The sequence below is a fragment of the Athene noctua genome, chromosome 1 (assembly GCF_965140245.1).
Source record: "Athene noctua chromosome 1, bAthNoc1.hap1.1, whole genome shotgun sequence".
Lineage (NCBI taxonomy): Eukaryota > Metazoa > Chordata > Aves > Strigiformes > Strigidae > Athene > Athene noctua.
Genome location: NC_134037.1, coordinates 157,499,589 through 157,518,520, shown reverse-complemented (window position 1 = coordinate 157,518,520; position 18,932 = coordinate 157,499,589). Strand labels below are relative to the sequence as shown.

At 34.2% G+C, this 18,932-nt stretch overlaps 1 protein-coding gene across 1 annotated transcript in view; it reads right to left on the bottom strand.

Annotated features, from left to right (window-relative positions):
- NCAM2 (neural cell adhesion molecule 2) overlaps positions 1–18,932 on the bottom strand; it is a 319,116-nt gene that overhangs the window by 81,033 nt on the left and 219,151 nt on the right. The window contains exons 10-11 of the mRNA XM_074902177.1: positions 7,640–7,827; positions 5,954–6,050 (exon numbers count right to left, since the gene is read on the bottom strand). Of these exons, the coding sequence (XP_074758278.1) occupies positions 5,954–6,050; positions 7,640–7,827 (285 nt within the window). The remainder of the gene's footprint in view (positions 1–5,953; positions 6,051–7,639; positions 7,828–18,932) is intronic.

The window sequence follows — 18,932 nt, the reverse complement described above, 5'->3', positions numbered from 1 at the left end:
GTTCAATAAATGACCAAAATTTATCCCTAGAGAAATTATTTTCAAGCTATTTTTTGGATAGTTTTATGGAAGAAAATAATTTTCCTCGTGAGAATTTAGCAGTCTTGGTGTAAATGGAGAAAAGGAAGTGATGGTGTGAGAGTAAATAGTAGGGTGACAGATTTATCTTCCAGTTAGCTCTTGTCTCCTGTCTCCTATCAGTATGTTCCTAGTGCATTTCTGCAGCTTTTCCTGTTGCTGTATATCTGCCATACATATTGACCGAAAGTAACTATGTCTAAATGCTGAATGTAAGTAGTATCAGGACTGTGGCAGGGAAAGACATGGGGCTGGGGAGTGTACTTTTGGAGTCAGAGATCTACATGAAATAGTTTATGCTTGTACATCCTTAGAATGGAGCAAAATTTCAATATTGAATCTACAGGTTAGGCTCAGTCTTGCCTTGATGTCCTTGCTTGGGAAAAACTGCAATACATTTATTTTACCAAATCACTGGGAGTTCTGGCAAAATAAGGAATTAATTAGGAAAAGGACCACAGCTAGAAAATAAATACATAAATAATAAATGAAAATAAGATACATGCACACAAAGCAAAACACTGTTGTGCTGTGTTGATAGTTTCACACATAAGTTTATTGAAAATATGTTGCTCTTTTGTTTTTTTTTTAGTAAAATCCTTTAGCTGATGCTGCTAAAGATGTGAATGACAAGTTTTAGGACAGAGAACTAGGTATTAGATCTGCCCATATTTTGTGGAGGTAAATCGGATTTTGGCAGCAGCAAGGGAAAAGCTGTACAGAGAAAGCAACCTAATGATCATGACAGAAAAAAAAAATCAATTAAATCCCATAACACCTTCTTGGAACAGAATAGGATTGTCCTTTTTATTACATTATTCTCCAGGGAAAATTAAGTCCTACTTCCTTGATTTTATCAGCTTGGATCAAAACTGAAAGTATCCTTCTAGATGCAAAGAATGAGGCAAAAAGGTGAATCAAGACTATTTGTCTGAACTGTTAACTCCTTTGCCATCCTAGAACAGAAGAAAGATGGGGAAAGGAAGTCTAGGATGAGTAAGGCCATGAGAGCCTTAGAGATGAATCATGATTTTCCTTTTGGGGGCTCTGTATTCAGTCCAGCTGTACACTGCTATGTGGAAAATACATATTAATATTTAAGGAAAAAAATTACTCGAAAAATCCAATTTAGTTCTCTGTGTTACAACCTTAACATTTACCGATTTAAGATAATAAATTATCTATTCAAACAACATAGTCCTCGACTACTGATGGCCATATGATTTTCTATTTATCTATACAAAAACACTTAAAATAATGATACTGAGATCTCAACAATAATGGAAAATGCTGTGCTAGTTAATATCGCTCCTCTGCATACAGATATTTCACATAAACTATGACTAAACTAGATCTGGGCAAATCTAGGAATATCTGTGCTCACCTCAGGCTGTGAAAGCCATTAGGACAATCTGCCAAGCTCACCTGGCTTGCCAAAGCCTAAGCCTGTCATAGAGAAAAAACAGAGTATAAGTAGACTTCTAAAATAAAAGTTGTGGTTCTGATGTAAAGCAATTAATTTGCAGTGGCGAGAAATGAAAAAGGCTGTGGTTCTTTCTACATTCTACAGGTTACTCACACAGCAATTTAAATGATTAAGCAATGAAAAAGAAGGATGTCAACCATGTTGTATTTTTAAGAGTTCATCACCATAAGTCAGGTGGTGAGAACATCTGATTTAACTTTCAAAAAGTATTGAAGTTTCTCAGCATTTACCAGTAACAGCCAGCACCTTTCAGTGTGAAACCTTAAACAGGATGCAGTTCTTCAATTGTTTTGAAACGTTTAAATGAAAGTGTCTGGAATTCAGGCTGATTGAGTCGCTCTGTATAATCTGAGTGAATAGGTATAGTTTTCTTGTCATACAAAATAGTATGGTTGCAAATTGCATCTAAATTCTGAAAAAAAATCTTTTTTTATCATCAGTAAGTCTAATTTCTGAAGGAGGGCAACAGAAGTAAAGATAATGGCATTGTGACAGTATGATCACTAGCAGTAAACTAGCAGTAAACTAAAAAAAAAAATAGTCCAATTCTGCTGAAAACCAGCAAAGGAAAAAAAAATGGAATGAAACATGAAGCAACAGGTCATTACTTCAGAATTTTAAGAGAAAAGTATTCAGTAAAATTATCATTATTTGTGAAATTTACCCTAGCAGCATACTTTGCTTAATATTTTCTCTCAGTTAGAAATAGTATTTATTTTTCCCTGACAGAGCCATTGCTACGCCCCAGCATTAGTATGTACAATTGAAGACAGAAGGAAATCCAGGCTTTATTGAAGTGCATGAAAAAATTTTATAAGCTTTAATAGGGAAAATATCAATCATTAGGGCTTTATCAAAGGAACAGAAGTAGTAAAACTAGGAAGAAATCTGCATTTGACATTTTTAACCTGTTATTATTACAATGGTTTTATCTTCTACCACCCCAGTTGTTTTCCATTTCCAGTTGATGCTGGTTTAAGTGCAAAACTTGTAACAGTGAAGTACATTTGCTATTTGCTGGGCTTCCCCCCCCCCCCCAAAAAAAAAAAAAAAAAGAGAAGTCTATTTAGATGTAAATGCTAAGAATGTCAATCTTTCAGGATACTGAATATTATGGATTACACTACTGTAAGTAGTACTATATTATATTATGCTATAATGAAGGCCTGACACCCAGTGTTTCCAGCCCCACATAAACACTACACTACCAATGGCTTATGTTAAGGGTACCTGTTCATTATCATTACTACAAATTTTGAGTTTATTGTATTTTCTGCATTTCATATTATTATATAGAAATTCCATATATAGCTCATGCTTTACATAATAACTTCTCATAATTCTTTTTTGATTACATATTTACTAAATAAACCCTGATTTACATTTTTCTGTTTATAATCCTAATATGGAAAGTGTTTATCAAATTTTTGGAAGAATTGACTGAAAAATATTAAGCAAACTGTTGCAAAAGTAGAGACTAGTAAGCTGTTTGACACAAACTGGCATCAGTAATGTCTCTGACGTATTAAAAAGCGAAAACAGGATTATAGCTTGCATGGAGTTATTTGCTCTCACTTGCATTTCTGGTGGCTCTCGTGAGAGTTTGCTGAAATACATTGCATAATCAAAATATCATGTCCTTTTTCAATTAATAATAAGAATTACTTTGTATTTAAAGTAATTATTTATTTATAAAAGCTGGAGAGAAACACATAGCCAAAATAATCATCATGCAGTATCATTCATTGTGATGGGATATTGTCTGGCAAATCTAAGAGAAAAATCAGCAGATATAGAATATCTGCTGAGATGCTCGCACAAGTATGTACATCTTTATGAAAAAAAGTGCACAGCAATAACCACAACCTGAATTTCTCTGTGTTCACTGGCATAATTGTTTTATTTTCCCGTCTTTTTCTGTCCTGGAAGGCGAGGCACTATAGGTATGCAAGTGGGATTTTTCCTTCCCTTTCCTCTCATTTATGTTCATGGCTATAAGAAAGACTTGTAGCACCAAGTCTTCAGGTTTTTGAGAGAAATTGAGAAATTATTCCAGCAGCTTTCACATTGTACTTCTACTGCTTTTACCTTCCAGTGAAGCCTCACATGTAACAAATCTCAGAGGTGACACTCCAGAGACAAGTGTAGCACCTAACCCAGCAGGACAGGCAGAACCAGTGCTGCTGTTGAATCAACAGATGCATGTATTGCCCCAAAAAGAAAGCATGCTGTTGAAGAGACATAGACTAACTGAGCAAAATCAGAGGGTTACGTGCAGTCCTTTTGTTTGATGAATTTAATGTAACCCTGAATATCCTATTCCAGTCATGAATATTTAGAGAATCAAGTCCTGAGATTGTTTTAGACTTTTAAATGATGGCAAAATTAATATACACATAATAGATAAAGTTTACCTATTCAAATGATTGTTAACTTTGTACAGGTTTTGAGATTTTTTTAATTAAAGACAGAATAGTTGGTATAGATACTGTTTTTTTCTGAAAGTTTAGAGCTTTTCTATTACTACCTCAATTCTGAACATCACAGGGAGTATTTGCTTTTCATAATTAATGTCATAGGTAGTACTGATGAGCTGCTATAGGCATAATTTTAGCCCTATTACAGAAACTCAATATTTCAAGTAATTCCATTGAAATAAGTGGGATCAACCATGTAAATGATGCTGAACATGACTGAAGATTCTACAAACTGTTCTCTCCTGGAATTTATTTTCACAGAAAATGAAATTATTTTAGGTATGAATTAAGACTGTGTGTTTCCTTATATTGCGGAGAGTTAAGGTGGAAAGTAAACAATATATTGTTAAGGACTTAGCTGGGACTAAGGATGGCTACATGCAAAAGGAAAAGGTAATATATTTCTCATTAGTCACATGTAGCTATCAAAGGAAGATCAGATTTGTAACATAGCTAATACCACCAAAAAAGTAGTAAAATGAAGGGGAATGGATATCCTAGGTGATGTAAAATTGTAAAACATAGAAATCTGCTGTTTTCTCAATAAAACCCCACATTTTCCTATTTTAGTAAGCTCAGCTCTTTTATCATTGTTCACTGACAAAAAAATAGCACTCATGGTAAACGTGTGTGCTAGTAATACATCCTTCAGAGGTAATGGGAAAAACTTTCAGTGCTGTGTACAGCCTCTAAGAATTCTTAATAAGCAACTGGTTTTTATAACTCCTGAGACACCAAAAGAAAATAATTACCTTATCGAGCAAAACTATAAAAACCAAAAATACCAGGCTGCGTAAGAGAGACTCCCTATGACTGGATGTGCACATTTCAGCACTGCACCTCCAAAAGTCCTCCTAGCAGGGCTCAAGAGTTTATTTTCTAATTAAAATAAAGTATAACCAGAAGTTACAGCTGAAAAATTCAAGTCCTACTTTTAAAAAAAGATTTATAAAAGACCTTATTTCTACCTGTCCCCTTCAATATCTATCAGCCAGTCTGGCAGTATGCTATGACCACACATATGTTACATGATGAAAATGGTCCAAAACAACACATCACAAGGGGTGTACAACTTGCATTATGGCTGTACCTTTGGTACTTGAAACTGCATTACAACTCCATAGACTTCATTAAAGCTGGAACAATTTGCATCATCTAAGTATGTAGATTTAAATGTTGGGAGACCTCAAAGCTTGCTGAACAAGTGTTAACCCAATCCAAAGGAAAATATAATTGAAACAAATACTAAGAAACTCTAATTTACTCTTAGTTAATAGTTATTTCTGCCAAAGAACAAACATACACTCATATTTTGTATTTGCCTAAGCAACAATAGATGGACCTAAAAATATTCAAAAATTCTGTTACAACTGCTCATAGAACATCACAGAGGTTAATTTAATTCAGTCTAACACTCTGGGTCAAGTTCTGCTTTTAAATAACTAAAAGTGCAAATGAAGATAGAGTTTCTTTGCTGAAGTATTTCAGTCTTTTGTCATCCTTGGTTTATCAAGAAAATACCAGGGAGATAAAGGAAAAAGGACTTTCTTAATTCTTTATTATTTTTACTGCCTGCAAAACTCTATGCCTCTCCACTGAAGTAATGAATATACACTGTTATAAATGCAGGACGTAGTAAGGGCAAAGGAAGAAAAAGTTAGACTAATTTAACTTTTTTCAAATTTCAGCAGGCCTCAAAATTATATCCAAAGAAGATTCTGAGGGAACTGGTTTTATTTTATTTTATTTTTTAACTGGTATTATTTTATTTTATATTGCAACTCAACCTTTAGAAAATTAAAATTAACTGCAAACATTCAATTGGTATAAAATAGAGAAAAGTGTGCCTGAGCTTAATTTTGATTAGAAAAGAAAAAATATTTAAAGAAAATGAAACATCTTTTTAACTTACCAGCTTGACCAAGAGTATACTCCTGATATCTTGTTCCTATTCTGTTTGTGGCTGTACAATTATACCGTCCAAAATCACTGTCAGATGTGGGAGCAATCTTTAAAATGAATATAGTTTGTAAATATTAGCTTTTAATCAAATATGAAAGTTCTTTAAAGAAATCAGAAATGCAAATATGTTCTCCTTAACCAATATGCAGAAGTGTTCTTATTTCAGCCTATCTAGTACATTCTCCAAATACAGATCTAAATACATTCTTTTTCATGTTAGATTCCCCCTTCTCAGATTCAAATGAGGAAATCAAATAATGGAAATGGTGACATTGTTCATCTTTACAATTTCACTTTTAAACAAGAAAACAATCTAATCAACTTCACATTTTTTTCACAAATGTTTTTTGCACAAACTAGTATTTTGACTGAAATAAGCACTGAAAGGACTGAAAATTGCTGATTCCCATAGATGATACAAGAATAATATTTTGCTTTTTATTGTTTGCAGGATTCACGATACAGCAGACATTTGTGGGCAGGAAGAAAATGTAAGAGACGTGGCTCAATTGTAAATTCAGGTGAATAAGGTTTTAAGACAGAACAGATAATAGATGTCACAGGGAGCCTTATTGGAACTCAGCTTGCGTGACCAACTGTTCAGAATAGAATGAAAGCACTTAAGAGAACTGCAGACTGGAAAGCATGTTTTGTGTTGTTAAGTTTTACTTAAAATAAACAAAACCCTAAATATGACCTTCAAATATGAGTAAGTCTGTGTCACTTTAAATATATATCCTCTACTATAAGAAACAAGGTTACTAGTTTGAACTTCAGAAAAAAACCCATATTTTTTTTCAGTGCACTGCACAACGTCTTGCTTGGGATCTGAGGTAGGTCCCCCACTCTGATTAGCTCTATAGCTTCTCAAATTTTTTTCCCATGGCAACTGAGAAGCTTATGCTCAGACATAAGCCTGATACTAGACAGAAATGGAGAATATTAACTTCTTCCACACCTGTGGAGGAAGACGGTATGTCGTCCCTGTAACAGGTGAGACCAGGGCTGGAGACACTGGTTACACTTTGCTGTTAAATGATTCAAGGACCATAATTTGCTATACACCGTGGTTGAGTCATTCAATGTTTAGTCAAGTTAATAAAGTAAATGGATGATTAAGGTCCACTCTTTGTCTTCTGTCTTCCTCAGGTTTTGTTTACATGTACCTTTTAGATAACAGAAGCGAGCTTAGTTCTTACTTTTCCAATGCCTCTGTGAGGAAACAGTTGTTATCAAAGCCAACTGCAGGTTATTATCACTTTACCCTTCTGCTCTGTTCTTGACTGAAGCCACACAAATTTTTTTTGTATATACCAAGCACCTATGAGGTAATCACTTTTAGTATTAACCTGATGGGTTAGGTTTATATTTATATATTTATTTAGTTGCAAGAAACTCAAGTTGCATTTTTGTTCCTTGCAGATGGAAAACTGAGCATGAGCCACACAAATGAGTTTTTTTAACTGGTCACAAGAAATGTGGAGATAAACCAGTTCATATTTTTTTTTTTTTTTTTTAAAGAGAGCTTTACTTATTAAATTGTCATACACTTAAATGCACTCTATAGTACTTGCAATGGTGCCAAACTGAGGAAGAAATAAAATGTCACCACAATGATTTCCATTTTAAGCCTTACCTCTAGAATCAGCTTTCTTCCTGTGCTGTAGGTCTTTAGATGTGTTGTATTTTTTACTGGTAAAACTAATTTTCCTCTTCGCCACTGAACTGAGGCAGATGGATTTGCTAGCACTTCACAGCTTATATTGATAGGATTGCCTTCCCAAGAGTAATACATGGTTTGATTTGACACAAATGTTGGAGCATCTAGGAAAAGGAAGTAATACACAATTATATTAACTGTTTTAGTAAAACAAGCCATATATCACTATTCAGGCATTCATGTTCACATAGGTATTTATGATTGCTGTATCAATTTATTACAGAGCATGAAAATATCCAATATTCAACCTTGAGTTTCTTGAGTCTTTGGTAGCTTTCTCCTCTCCTGAAACTGTTTCAGCTGAAATTCTCAGGAAGAGAATAACTGCTAATTATACTCAGTATTAGGCAACATCAGCCCCTTAAAAGACATTATCTCAGAAATGACAAAGAACATGTCTTCCTGAGGATGAGACACTCTTTAGTCAGACCCTTGTATGACAAAGAGAAGTAATCTATGAAATTTATATATATAATCTGTTAATTTGCTGATTTTATAGTGTCGTCTTTTGCTATAGAGAAATTACATTCACCCTCCAAATTTTCATAGATGTGTAAGAGCTTCCCCCATTTCTCACTGGAACACTTACACTTTATGAAATCTTTCTAAAGAGAGATATTTAGTTGTTTGAACAATGTAGAAGAAAAAATAATAAAAGAATACTTAAAATGTTGCAATGTATTCTACCTACTTCAGAAAAAATATTGTGTGTATCAGCACACTATATAGGATAATCTTTATAGCAGTTCCTTATGAAATCATGAAGCTGCAGACAAGCAAAAAGATGGTGCGTCTTACAAACCTGCCTATAAATGGGTATGTTAAACATGCAGCCAAACACTGAGTCTGACACAGAGGAAATTGCTGGTTTGCAAACTACCTATGATTTTCACATCACAATACCAGCAGCGACAAGAATTATCTGTCCCACTCACTGTTTCTCTCGATAGTAGGAACAGTTCAATGGTCTCTAGAAAGTGAAAGGGAGTAGCTCTTTCCCTGCTCTTCTACTTATGTCTTGGGTAAATCATGTTTTTTGTCTATTGAATATTAATTGGTATTTTTTTTTAAATTTAATCCCACTCATATTTTAAGAGTATTAAGAAAATATTCTTTATATTACTGAAGGTCAAGGAAACTCTCTAGTGGTTTAATTCCAAAAGAGAATTATCAGTTACTACTGGTGTCATGGTGTCTCTTTTTAATATTTAAAAGATATATGTTTATACTTTTATTTTGATAATACTTCCTAAATGTTTCTAGATGTGTCTCTGGAAATTCTACTCTTGTCTTCTCACAAATAGTTTAACTTTAGGCTAGAAAACTGCTAATAGGTCTATCAGAGACCAGAACTGAGCACATTTCACTAAGTAGCAAAATTTAGCTTCAGACGAGGTTTTCATCTGGAAAAGAAATTAGTGGTGAGCGCCACTTGAAGGAAAACTGCAAGAACTGAATTCTGCCTGGCAGACAGGTTTTGCATCTAATGTGTTCAACATATAGATCAGAAATCTCATCAGTGTTCATGAAGCACAAAATGTGGTTACTTCACAACACATTTCAGCTAAGTAATGTCTTCCACTGCACAATTTCTCAGAATAAATTCACTCTGTTATCAAACACTGGCATGAATGTGGAAGATAGAGAGATGTTCTGTCTGAACCTGACTAACTTTCCATTCTAGGTAACATCATATGATTTGATGCTCTCTGTTGATTTACATACACGCAACAAACTCATAGCCTGTTTAAAAGGCTTACAAGTGAAAAAGCAGTGTACACTTCTATCCTGAAGGTACAAGCATTTAGGAGAATGGGGACTTTCGATTCAGACTGCTCTCTCTTCTAAAGGTAGAGTTTGGATGCCTATGCTATCTGTTCATTTATATTTTAAAAGAATAGGTGAGTTACAGACTGCCATCTGTACATGACTACAGGTACTAACAGCCAGTTTTAACACCATAAAACACAATAGGACTAAAAATCCATCAAAGAAAGATATATCCTAAAATCAACAACTCCCAAAAGTAAAGCATTCTTAAACAAAAAGGGCTTCACATTTTCCCTCTCAAAAAAGCCTGGGTAAAAAGCTTTTGCAGCCATTTCACCAGCAGCTGAAAGCTCCAATACAGCAAAATGAAGAGGACTGTGCTAATGGCTTGACTCAGAGAAATTACCTTAATTCAGATTTTTTTTTTTTTTTTTTCCCAGATACCTGGAATGACGTTTCCACAAAGGAATGGATGTTTCCACAAACTCTGGAAATAATTTTTAAAGTACAAATAAAAGATATTTTACATTTATAGTAAAGTTTAAAAAAAAAATAAAAAATGGAAGGGAATAACTTTATAAAGAGATTTTGTTTTTTTCTTGTATACCGTTCATCATTAACTGTAGTATATTATACTTAAATGGTTACAGAATTAGTATTTATTAAACAGAAACACACAATATTTAATAACAAATAGAGCATGAAAAAGTAACAAACCTTAAAGCCAAGGCTTTGAAAACTTAAGGTTGACTTTGACTATTTTATATGTCTACAAAATCTGATCCCTCCAGTTTTCTAGAATAACTAAGAAACAAATTAAGTTAATAAACAGAACATTTATCAAGAAATTCTATCAACTGAAATTGAAGTATTAACAAGAAAAAAAGAGAATGTGGACCTTCTCATATGTTACCATATGTTAAGGATACATAAATGCAATATATGTACTGTATAAAATGCAAAAAAGCTTCTCTGCAGATCAGTGAGAATGTTAAAGCCATTAAAAAATAAAAATATGCTCTGCTTATTTTCTATGTAACTCAGGATTAATTTATGCCTGACAAAAAAAAAATCAATTTATGGTGTAAATGAACTGTTCTTAAGGTTTTGCACATAAAGTACTAACAGTTAAGACAATGTACTGGACTTCTAAATGGCTAAATACAGAACTAGGAGCTTGAACGCACTTTATTTTTTGAAAAAAGCCACCCTGATGGTATTTATTGTATCTGAATCTTATGGTGCTCTACTGAAAAAAAACCCCAAACCACCAAACAACCACTACCTACAGAGAAGTATAAATGCTACTGTTCATTTTAGTTAGTATCTGCACACAGTAAATCATAGAATCATGGAATGGTTTCAGCTGGAAGGGACCTTAAAGGTCATCTAGTTCCAACCCCCCTGCCATGGGCAGGGACACCTTCCACTAGTCCAAGTTGCTCAAAGCCCCGTCCAACCTGGCCTGGAACACTGCCAGGGAGGGGGCAGCCACAGATTCTTTGGGCTCCACCCCCTCCTGTTGCAGGGTCTCACCACCCTCATAATAAAATAGTTCTTCCTTATACCTAAACTGAAATTACCGTCTTTTAGTTTAAAACCATTGCCCCTTGTCCTATCACTACAGGCTCTGGTAAAAAGCCTCTCTCCATCTTTTTTATAAGCCCCCTTTACATATTGAAAGGCTGCAATAAAGTCTCCTTGGAGACTTCTTTTCTCCAGGCTGAACAACCCCCACTCTCTTAGTCTTTCTTCACAGGAGACATGTTCCAGCCCTCTGATCATTTTTGAGGCTCTCCTCTGGACCCACTCTAACAGGACCATATCTTTCTTCTGCTAGGCACCCCAGAGATGGACACAGTATTCCAGGTGGCATCTCACAAAAGGTGAGTGGAGGCTGAGAATTACCTCCGTTGACCTGCTGGACACACCTTTTTATGCAGCCCTGGACACAATAAAGCTTATAAATACTGTTATAAGCTTGAATGGTGAAAGATGGAGTATTATTTTGGATAGATGAAGCAATCCAAATGAAAAAGACACCTAGAAGAAACAAAGACTATATCAAAAATGTACAAAATTAAAGAAAACTATTCTATGAGAGGATTCTGTAAGCAATTATAATTTTGGAATGGTATTTTAGAGTACTTAACATTATGGCACCAGCATCAGCTAAACTCAAGCTGTTCATTTTTCCAAACAGAAAGAAATTGACAGGTCAGCACTCCAATTAGAAGTTGTTCTGGATAACCTGCTTGAGAAGACTATGTAAGAGAAGCAAACTCTGACCTGAAAACTGTCTCTAGCATTTAGATATCCTTGTTAGGTATAATGTCCGAGAAAGTGATTCAAGAACAGACTAATACATCATCTGTCTCATCCAGAAAGTAATTCAATTAAGGACTTCAAGGATCCAGCTCTGGTGTATGTTTGGTGTTATACACAAAATTGGAGATGGCAAATTACCTGAGTCAGCACATGTGTCCAGACCACTATAATAGCAATCTAGTGTACAGAATCAGATATGTACTTCTTAATTTAAGAACATAGGTTTTCAAACTTTTGGCTATTTCTTCCTCAAATAATTTGTTTTCCTGGATCCTACAATGAAAATACATGACCGACTGTGAGGTTAAGATGCCAGGACATTTTGTGTAGTATATTATTGGAAGCCTCTCTTTTAGATGGTTAATACCAGCATAAGTTTCTCATCATCAAGGACTTTAATAAACCACATCCTCTAGCAAATCTAGTACTTTCCTTGCAATCCATCCTGTAAAAGTACATTATTTTTTTTGTAACTTTGCCACAATCTGGTTAACAGACCTGTTTTTCTCTTGTAATTTCTCCCTCATACCATTTGCAATAGTTAGTATTTTGGAATGAATGGCCTTTCCTTGGAGATAAAGTAGAAGAACCTCCCCAGACAGGTACAATAACTGCCACATATTCCTTGTAACAAAAAATAATATTAGAAAAACTTAACAGATAAGGCTAGGTGATGGGATTTTAATATATAATCGTACTTAAAAGGAAGATAGGAACTACAGAGCTCCACAGTTACTAACTTTCACAATTTTACTGTAATTGTCATGATAATGTGGCTGCAAGAAAAAGCATGCAAGATCTGCATGTGAAGTTTACAAGCAGAAAAGGAAATTAAACTTATCACATACTAGGTTTTAAATTGCCATGATTATTAGTTAAAAACAGCCTCTTTTTTTAAGAATCCAGCTCATCATTTTGAAAGTCTGAGGTCAGTAGTTTTGTAGAGGTACGTATTTCTTTCAGAGCAAGTGACAGGAAACACCACTCATTAATGTTTTCTTTCCTCTGCCCCATACTCTTGGTTCCTCTCAAAGTGCACTACAGTAAAAGACTGATATTTAATAGCATGATGGACTACCTACTAATTAGTTTATGCAGGAGTAAGAGACCCTCTTACTGGCAAGCAGTACTAGTCCCTGATAACTTTGACTATGATATTATTTTTAATATATCTGAACACAACACTAATTTCTCAATTTCCATAAATATAGACAAAAATTAGTTATTATGAAAACAAGCTATCTGTCTGCTAGATGCATAATATGTTATTGATAATGGCACCTTCAACCTTAACAAATGGTGGACAATGAATACACACATGGTTCTGGTGCTTGGTGCAGTCAGAATCTCAGAAATTCAATGTGTCCCTTTTTCTTTGAATTCCACTTGACATTAAGGAATTGTATTTGGTTGATCACTTAAAAAAACCCCCACAAACCAAACCAAACCAAAGCCCAAGAAATTTTAGTTTCATAGAAACATCTGTTGTGAATGGATAAATCTGTCTAAAATTATCTAAACCTGCTGAAAATAGAAGAAACTAGGAAGAAATCACAGCTAGGTAAAATAACCTAAATATGTCAATAGTGATGTTTAAAAGAAACTATCCACATATATCTATCAGTCATTTTAAATGTCAGTAAATCACCAAGGACACTGGCCTTCAGAACTAGAATCCCCCCACAGGTCTCTCACACTAGCAGTAATTTTTATTTTAGTAATAAAATGATCAGGTGTTGCCAATTACTGACACATTTTTTTGGACGGCACCAATTTGTATCCAAATTTCAATCGTTACATCTATTCCAGGACTGGAATTGTCAGACATCTGACATCATGTATTAGGTTACCTAATTGTCTTATAGCCAAAAGTGAAAAACTGCAATGCCTTTCTAAAACCAGGATTCTAACCTCCATCTCCCTTCCTGTCCTACTTGTTGCAATTACAGAAGAAAATCCCGCTTCATATTTTTATCTTCCGTATTTTCCTACTTGTCACTCTTACCTCCACAATGTGCTTATTGATTACTTCCTTTCATTTCCTAATACCCCCCTTCCAATTGCTGTTTGTCCAGAAAACAACAAAAATCTCTCACAAACTTTAAGGAAAATCCAACCAGCATTCGTGAGATTACCTTGTACATCCATTTCCAACATGTGGTCCCTCTAAACGTATATCTTATATCCCTCAGACCTCCAGTGCAGTGCGCTCAAACTCACCTGGTACTTCCCTCTTTACATTAGCCATATGCTGCTCCCAGTGTGTCCAAAACCAGTAGCCCAGAGGCAGGCTATGTGGTGCAGAGGGACCTGGCCTCAGATCCTGCAACCAAAGCTATGTGCTTCAGGTTTACTGCAAGCAATACTGGAGCTCTCTCTTTCAAGCATGTGCTAACCTAGTGACTTCAGGATGCTCTGACATAACTGAAGACTATTTAAAGATACCAACTTCAAGTATCGCCAAGCATTCTGCAGTTAAGGGAAATTAATTGGGAAAAAAACCTGTTGAGGTTACGTATCTCAATTAAAGGTATTTTGTTTTGTTTAAATTTCAAAGTTTCAACATAGCACTTAACATACCACCTGATCACTTTCTTCATGATTATCAGATGTGTTGCTTCTGCTCTGCTGCATCTGTCTGGGAGGTATGGAGAAGGACAAAGGCCGTGTTGCTTTTTATTCACAGGTCATCATTGTATAATATAAATTACACTTAACATAGTATGAAATGACTTGCAAAACTCGAATTTTGTAAGTATGAAAACCAGATTATGCACTAATTATCAATGTAAACATATCACATTTTTAGCCTGTAAGGTCAACTCATGAAGAACATCAATCTTCAAAGGAAATATCAGAATTTTTTTTTTTTTTTTTAACCTTTTCACAATTGCATATGTGAAAAATTATGTCAGCAAGAAAAGATGCTGGGGCATATATAAGTATTAATAAAATGAAGAAATTACTGGAAAAGAAATAGAAAAAATCTGAAATATTTTATTCAGTCTTCTTTATTAAAAGAAAAATACCCAGCATGTTATTAAAAATCTACTTAAAATGACATCAAGCTCATTGCAAGGTCAACATAAACATGAAGTATAGAGCTCTGCTAAGTAAAAATTTAGAGAGATTCCTAACATGAATATTGCATTTTAACAAGTCATTAACATATACAGGCCAAAAGTTTTTAAGATGGAATTGCTGTTCTAAAGTATTTTTACACTCTTTTGGGCTAAGAATAGTTAGATTTACTATACAGATTAATAAAGTATAATTTAGGCACTTTGCCACACTTACTGTTGCAACATGAGAAAACGGATGCATTCATCTCTGCTTCAGTACAGGGGGTTTTGGTGAAATGGTTTCTGCAAAGTGACTTTATGCAATAAATATATTTTCTTCAGAATTTAACATTCTTATCCCTTTTAAGTTACTGCAATGGAATTACAAATTTGCTTCTATACAACTGCACACGGTAGCCAAAGAAGGAAAATTTTAAATCTTACAAGTGACATTCGTGAGCTCCAAAGTCATGTCAAAATTATGACATGTATTTCATGATTCTAAAGACTGACCTTTTCCATCTTTGTTTTCTCATTTTAAGCTATAAATTTGACCGGAAGAAATGTAACTAAAGCCAGTAGTATTTTAATGGAAAAGATGCAAATTTTTCCAGAATATTTCAAAATTTTGTTTCTCTTGATTGCTTTTCCTCTCATTTGTCACTTTCTTAGGTCATAGCATTGTGTTTATCAGTTTTGCTTTCTGGCTGTGATAACAAGATAGGGCTGGGTGCTCATTAATAGCTGAAAGGAGGGTATAAAGAAGACTGAGACAGGCTCTTTTCAGTGGTATCCAGTGACAGGACAAGAGGCGATCCCTTCCAATCTCAACCATTCTGTGATCCTGTGAGTAGTGATGAGATGTTGCTACACTGATTTCTTTCAACAGAAACTGAATTCAAAGTATTAACTGTCTGCATTTATTATAAATTATTATGATAGCAGTATGTAGCTGAAATATGTGTGACATCATGCACACAGTAGCAGTATTTTCACAGATTCAAAGTCTTGCTTCCTTGAACGTAAACAGAATTTGCAGCTCAATTTGTTCAACCTACTTTTAAGTATTGCTGTATATTTTTTCAAAGATATAATATCAAATAGCATGAATCCAAAGCATCTGCATTAACCACAGTGCAATTCAGGTAACTAACATAAACCAAAGTGAAAAGCCAAAATACTAATCAGCTCAGAAAAAAAAAGTTCAATAATGTAACAGTAATGAGGCCGATTTCAAATTGTGGCAGGAAAAAAAAAAGAAAAAAGACAGTTTCTGATAAGTAATACAGTAGCATAATAAATACTTCACAAGTTTCTTTACAGGTAAAGGCTGCGTTGTACATGCTATGCAATTTATTTTTCATACCACTGCACGCTGATACATAACTAATAAGGAATATAACTACAAAATTAATGTTTGGATGAAAATCAGTAGTAAGAAAAACTTCTCATTTTGGGAGATACTTTAAATTTTATTTTATTTTATTTTTTTAGAAATTGCTTTCAAAGAAATCATATTTGTCAACCACTTGTAGCTGATATCATAAAAAATACTGAATGTAGTATGTTTGTGACGATTATATCCCAAAACACTAGTCTTTGTGTACAGTGTGGAAGGAGGCTTTTTTGGACCATCCAGCATATCTAGTAACTGCAGTATCAGTATCGAAACTGGGGTGTTTTAACTGAAATAGACTGGTGTGGAAACTGGTAATTGCAGCTACAAAAGACTGAGTTAGAATGTTTTCTAATTAGTACAAGGGAAAACAGAATTTTCCAAAGAATGTGGCTTAATACATTTTCTCCAGTAACAGGAAGAGTCTCCAAAGGAATCTGTACTTGGTGATAGAGAGCAATTCGAGACACCAGTATCTTACACAATGTGTGCACCTAGGAGTACACAGCTAAGTGCTGTGAATATTTCTGGCTGTGTTAATGACAGTTTGAACACAATGAATGAAAAACTGTAAGGACAAGTAGAGATCCACTTTTAAGGATCTTAGACTGCTGATTATTACTGGCTTGTTTAAATCCTTTCCAACTTAGTAATGCCATCAGTGCCTCATAACTAAGAATAATGCTATGAAGAAAGATGATCCATACAGAACATGTCAAAATCATGTTTGTTCATTCCCCAATGCTAAGCATTGCAGTGAGTAATTTGTAGAACCTCAGAAACACTGTGTTCTTGTTCTCTCACCAGAATTTTTCTTCTTTTATTCAGGTTTGTATTATGCCTTTTAAGATGTCTTTATAACTCTAGCATGTATTTTTCAGAATAATTACGTCTTAGCTAAAAAGACAAAAAAATAACATATAGAAATGTAAACATCCAGATAGGAAAACTGTAACTTTGAAAGGCATCTGACGGTATTTTATGTACAAATCAAATTGTAATTCACTGGGATTTGTCAATTTAACTTCCTCGGGCCCTTCAGAAAACCTGATCTTAGAATATCTCCTGCTTTATCTATTTTTTATCTTTTTCTATAATGTTTTTTGTTTAAAAAAAGGCTATTTATTTATGATAAATATATAAACTCTACAGACACATCTTAATATGCAATACCTAGGATACAGCATATATGCCATCACACAGGAACTTTTCAATCAGTTACTTCTATTATTATTTTTATTATTATTATTACCCAATACACACTAGGCTTCACATGTATAATCAAATTTTGCAGTTAATGAAATCCATTAGTAAATAATATTTAGAATGGTTATCTTTATTTTTTATGTAATTTGGACTTATTTTTCATACTTAATATAAGGAAAACTAAACATAATTAAACACAAAGATGACTTTGTAAGAAGAAAAACTTATAAATGCCTCTGGGTTCCCTACAATTCAGGTTTGCCTAGTATTTAGTTCAGATAAAAGGCAGGGTTAACTGTGCCCAGTTGGTATCAAACCTGATAATCTCTTCCTGTCCTGAAGAACTGCTCTTATCATCAAGAGCAACCCCAAGAGAGAACAAGGATAAAGTACAGAAACTCTGTGCAATCCTACCATCAGTTTAAGTCTCTGATAGGGGTCAGTAAGTAAAAGGATGAGACAGTGACACTCGTGTGCTCTGTGTTGCCATTAGGCCTCTTTAACTGCTCTAACATTTAAGGCTGTGATGGGAGCGTGCTCCTCTCCTGAGTACACAAACTGTCAGATGTATTAAGCCATGCAAAGAAAACTGCTGCAGTTTTGTTATTAACTTACAGAATAGCACTGGTACATTAATTAGTCCTATCTAGGAACTATGGAAGAATATAAACAATTAAGTCTTGCTTATTTATTTATATTTTTATTTTAAAATAGTTATTGAGGTTTATACTAGAATATTATTAAATTAATAGACATTATGCTAAAATGGCTCACTAGCAATTATGTAAAGAGCCAGTCATACCTGAAAAAATACTTCTCAAAACTGGTTTTGGAGACAATAAAACCAAAATAATTGAACTGAAAATTAAAATGTTTTTAAGGGTTTTAAGGAATTTGGTAAATTAATATTTGGCAAAAAAATGTAAAAAACCCATACAGCAACATCTGTAATTACAATTAACATGCTAAAAAAATATGACTTGGAAAATAATACAAGGAGAGTCAAAATATTTCTCTGGAGTCAGTACTGAATAATCTCACAACAATTCCTCCCATTTTGCTACAAAGATAGAAATTAGTTGTCTAGTTTTTGAACCTGTACCTTTTGCTGAAAGTCTCTAGCCTACAACTTACAAAGTGAAATAACTGGAATGAAGGATAACTATGACACCTGCTTCATAAAAGAACCTATTTGTAGTTGAGAAAAAGACTGTTAGCACTTATGACAACAGAGCATTTTATGGAAATGGTGGTAATGAGGTACTGACAGATTCTTTGAAGGGACTGCTTAATTACTGAAGATTATGACAGAGATTAGACTGATGGGAAATGAAGCTGGAAAGAAGACACTTCCTCCTAGGGACGCTGTTTTAAAGAACAGAAGAAGTCTTCACCATTAGACAAGTGCTTTCTTTCCTAGGCAAGACAAATAAGCTATACATGACGT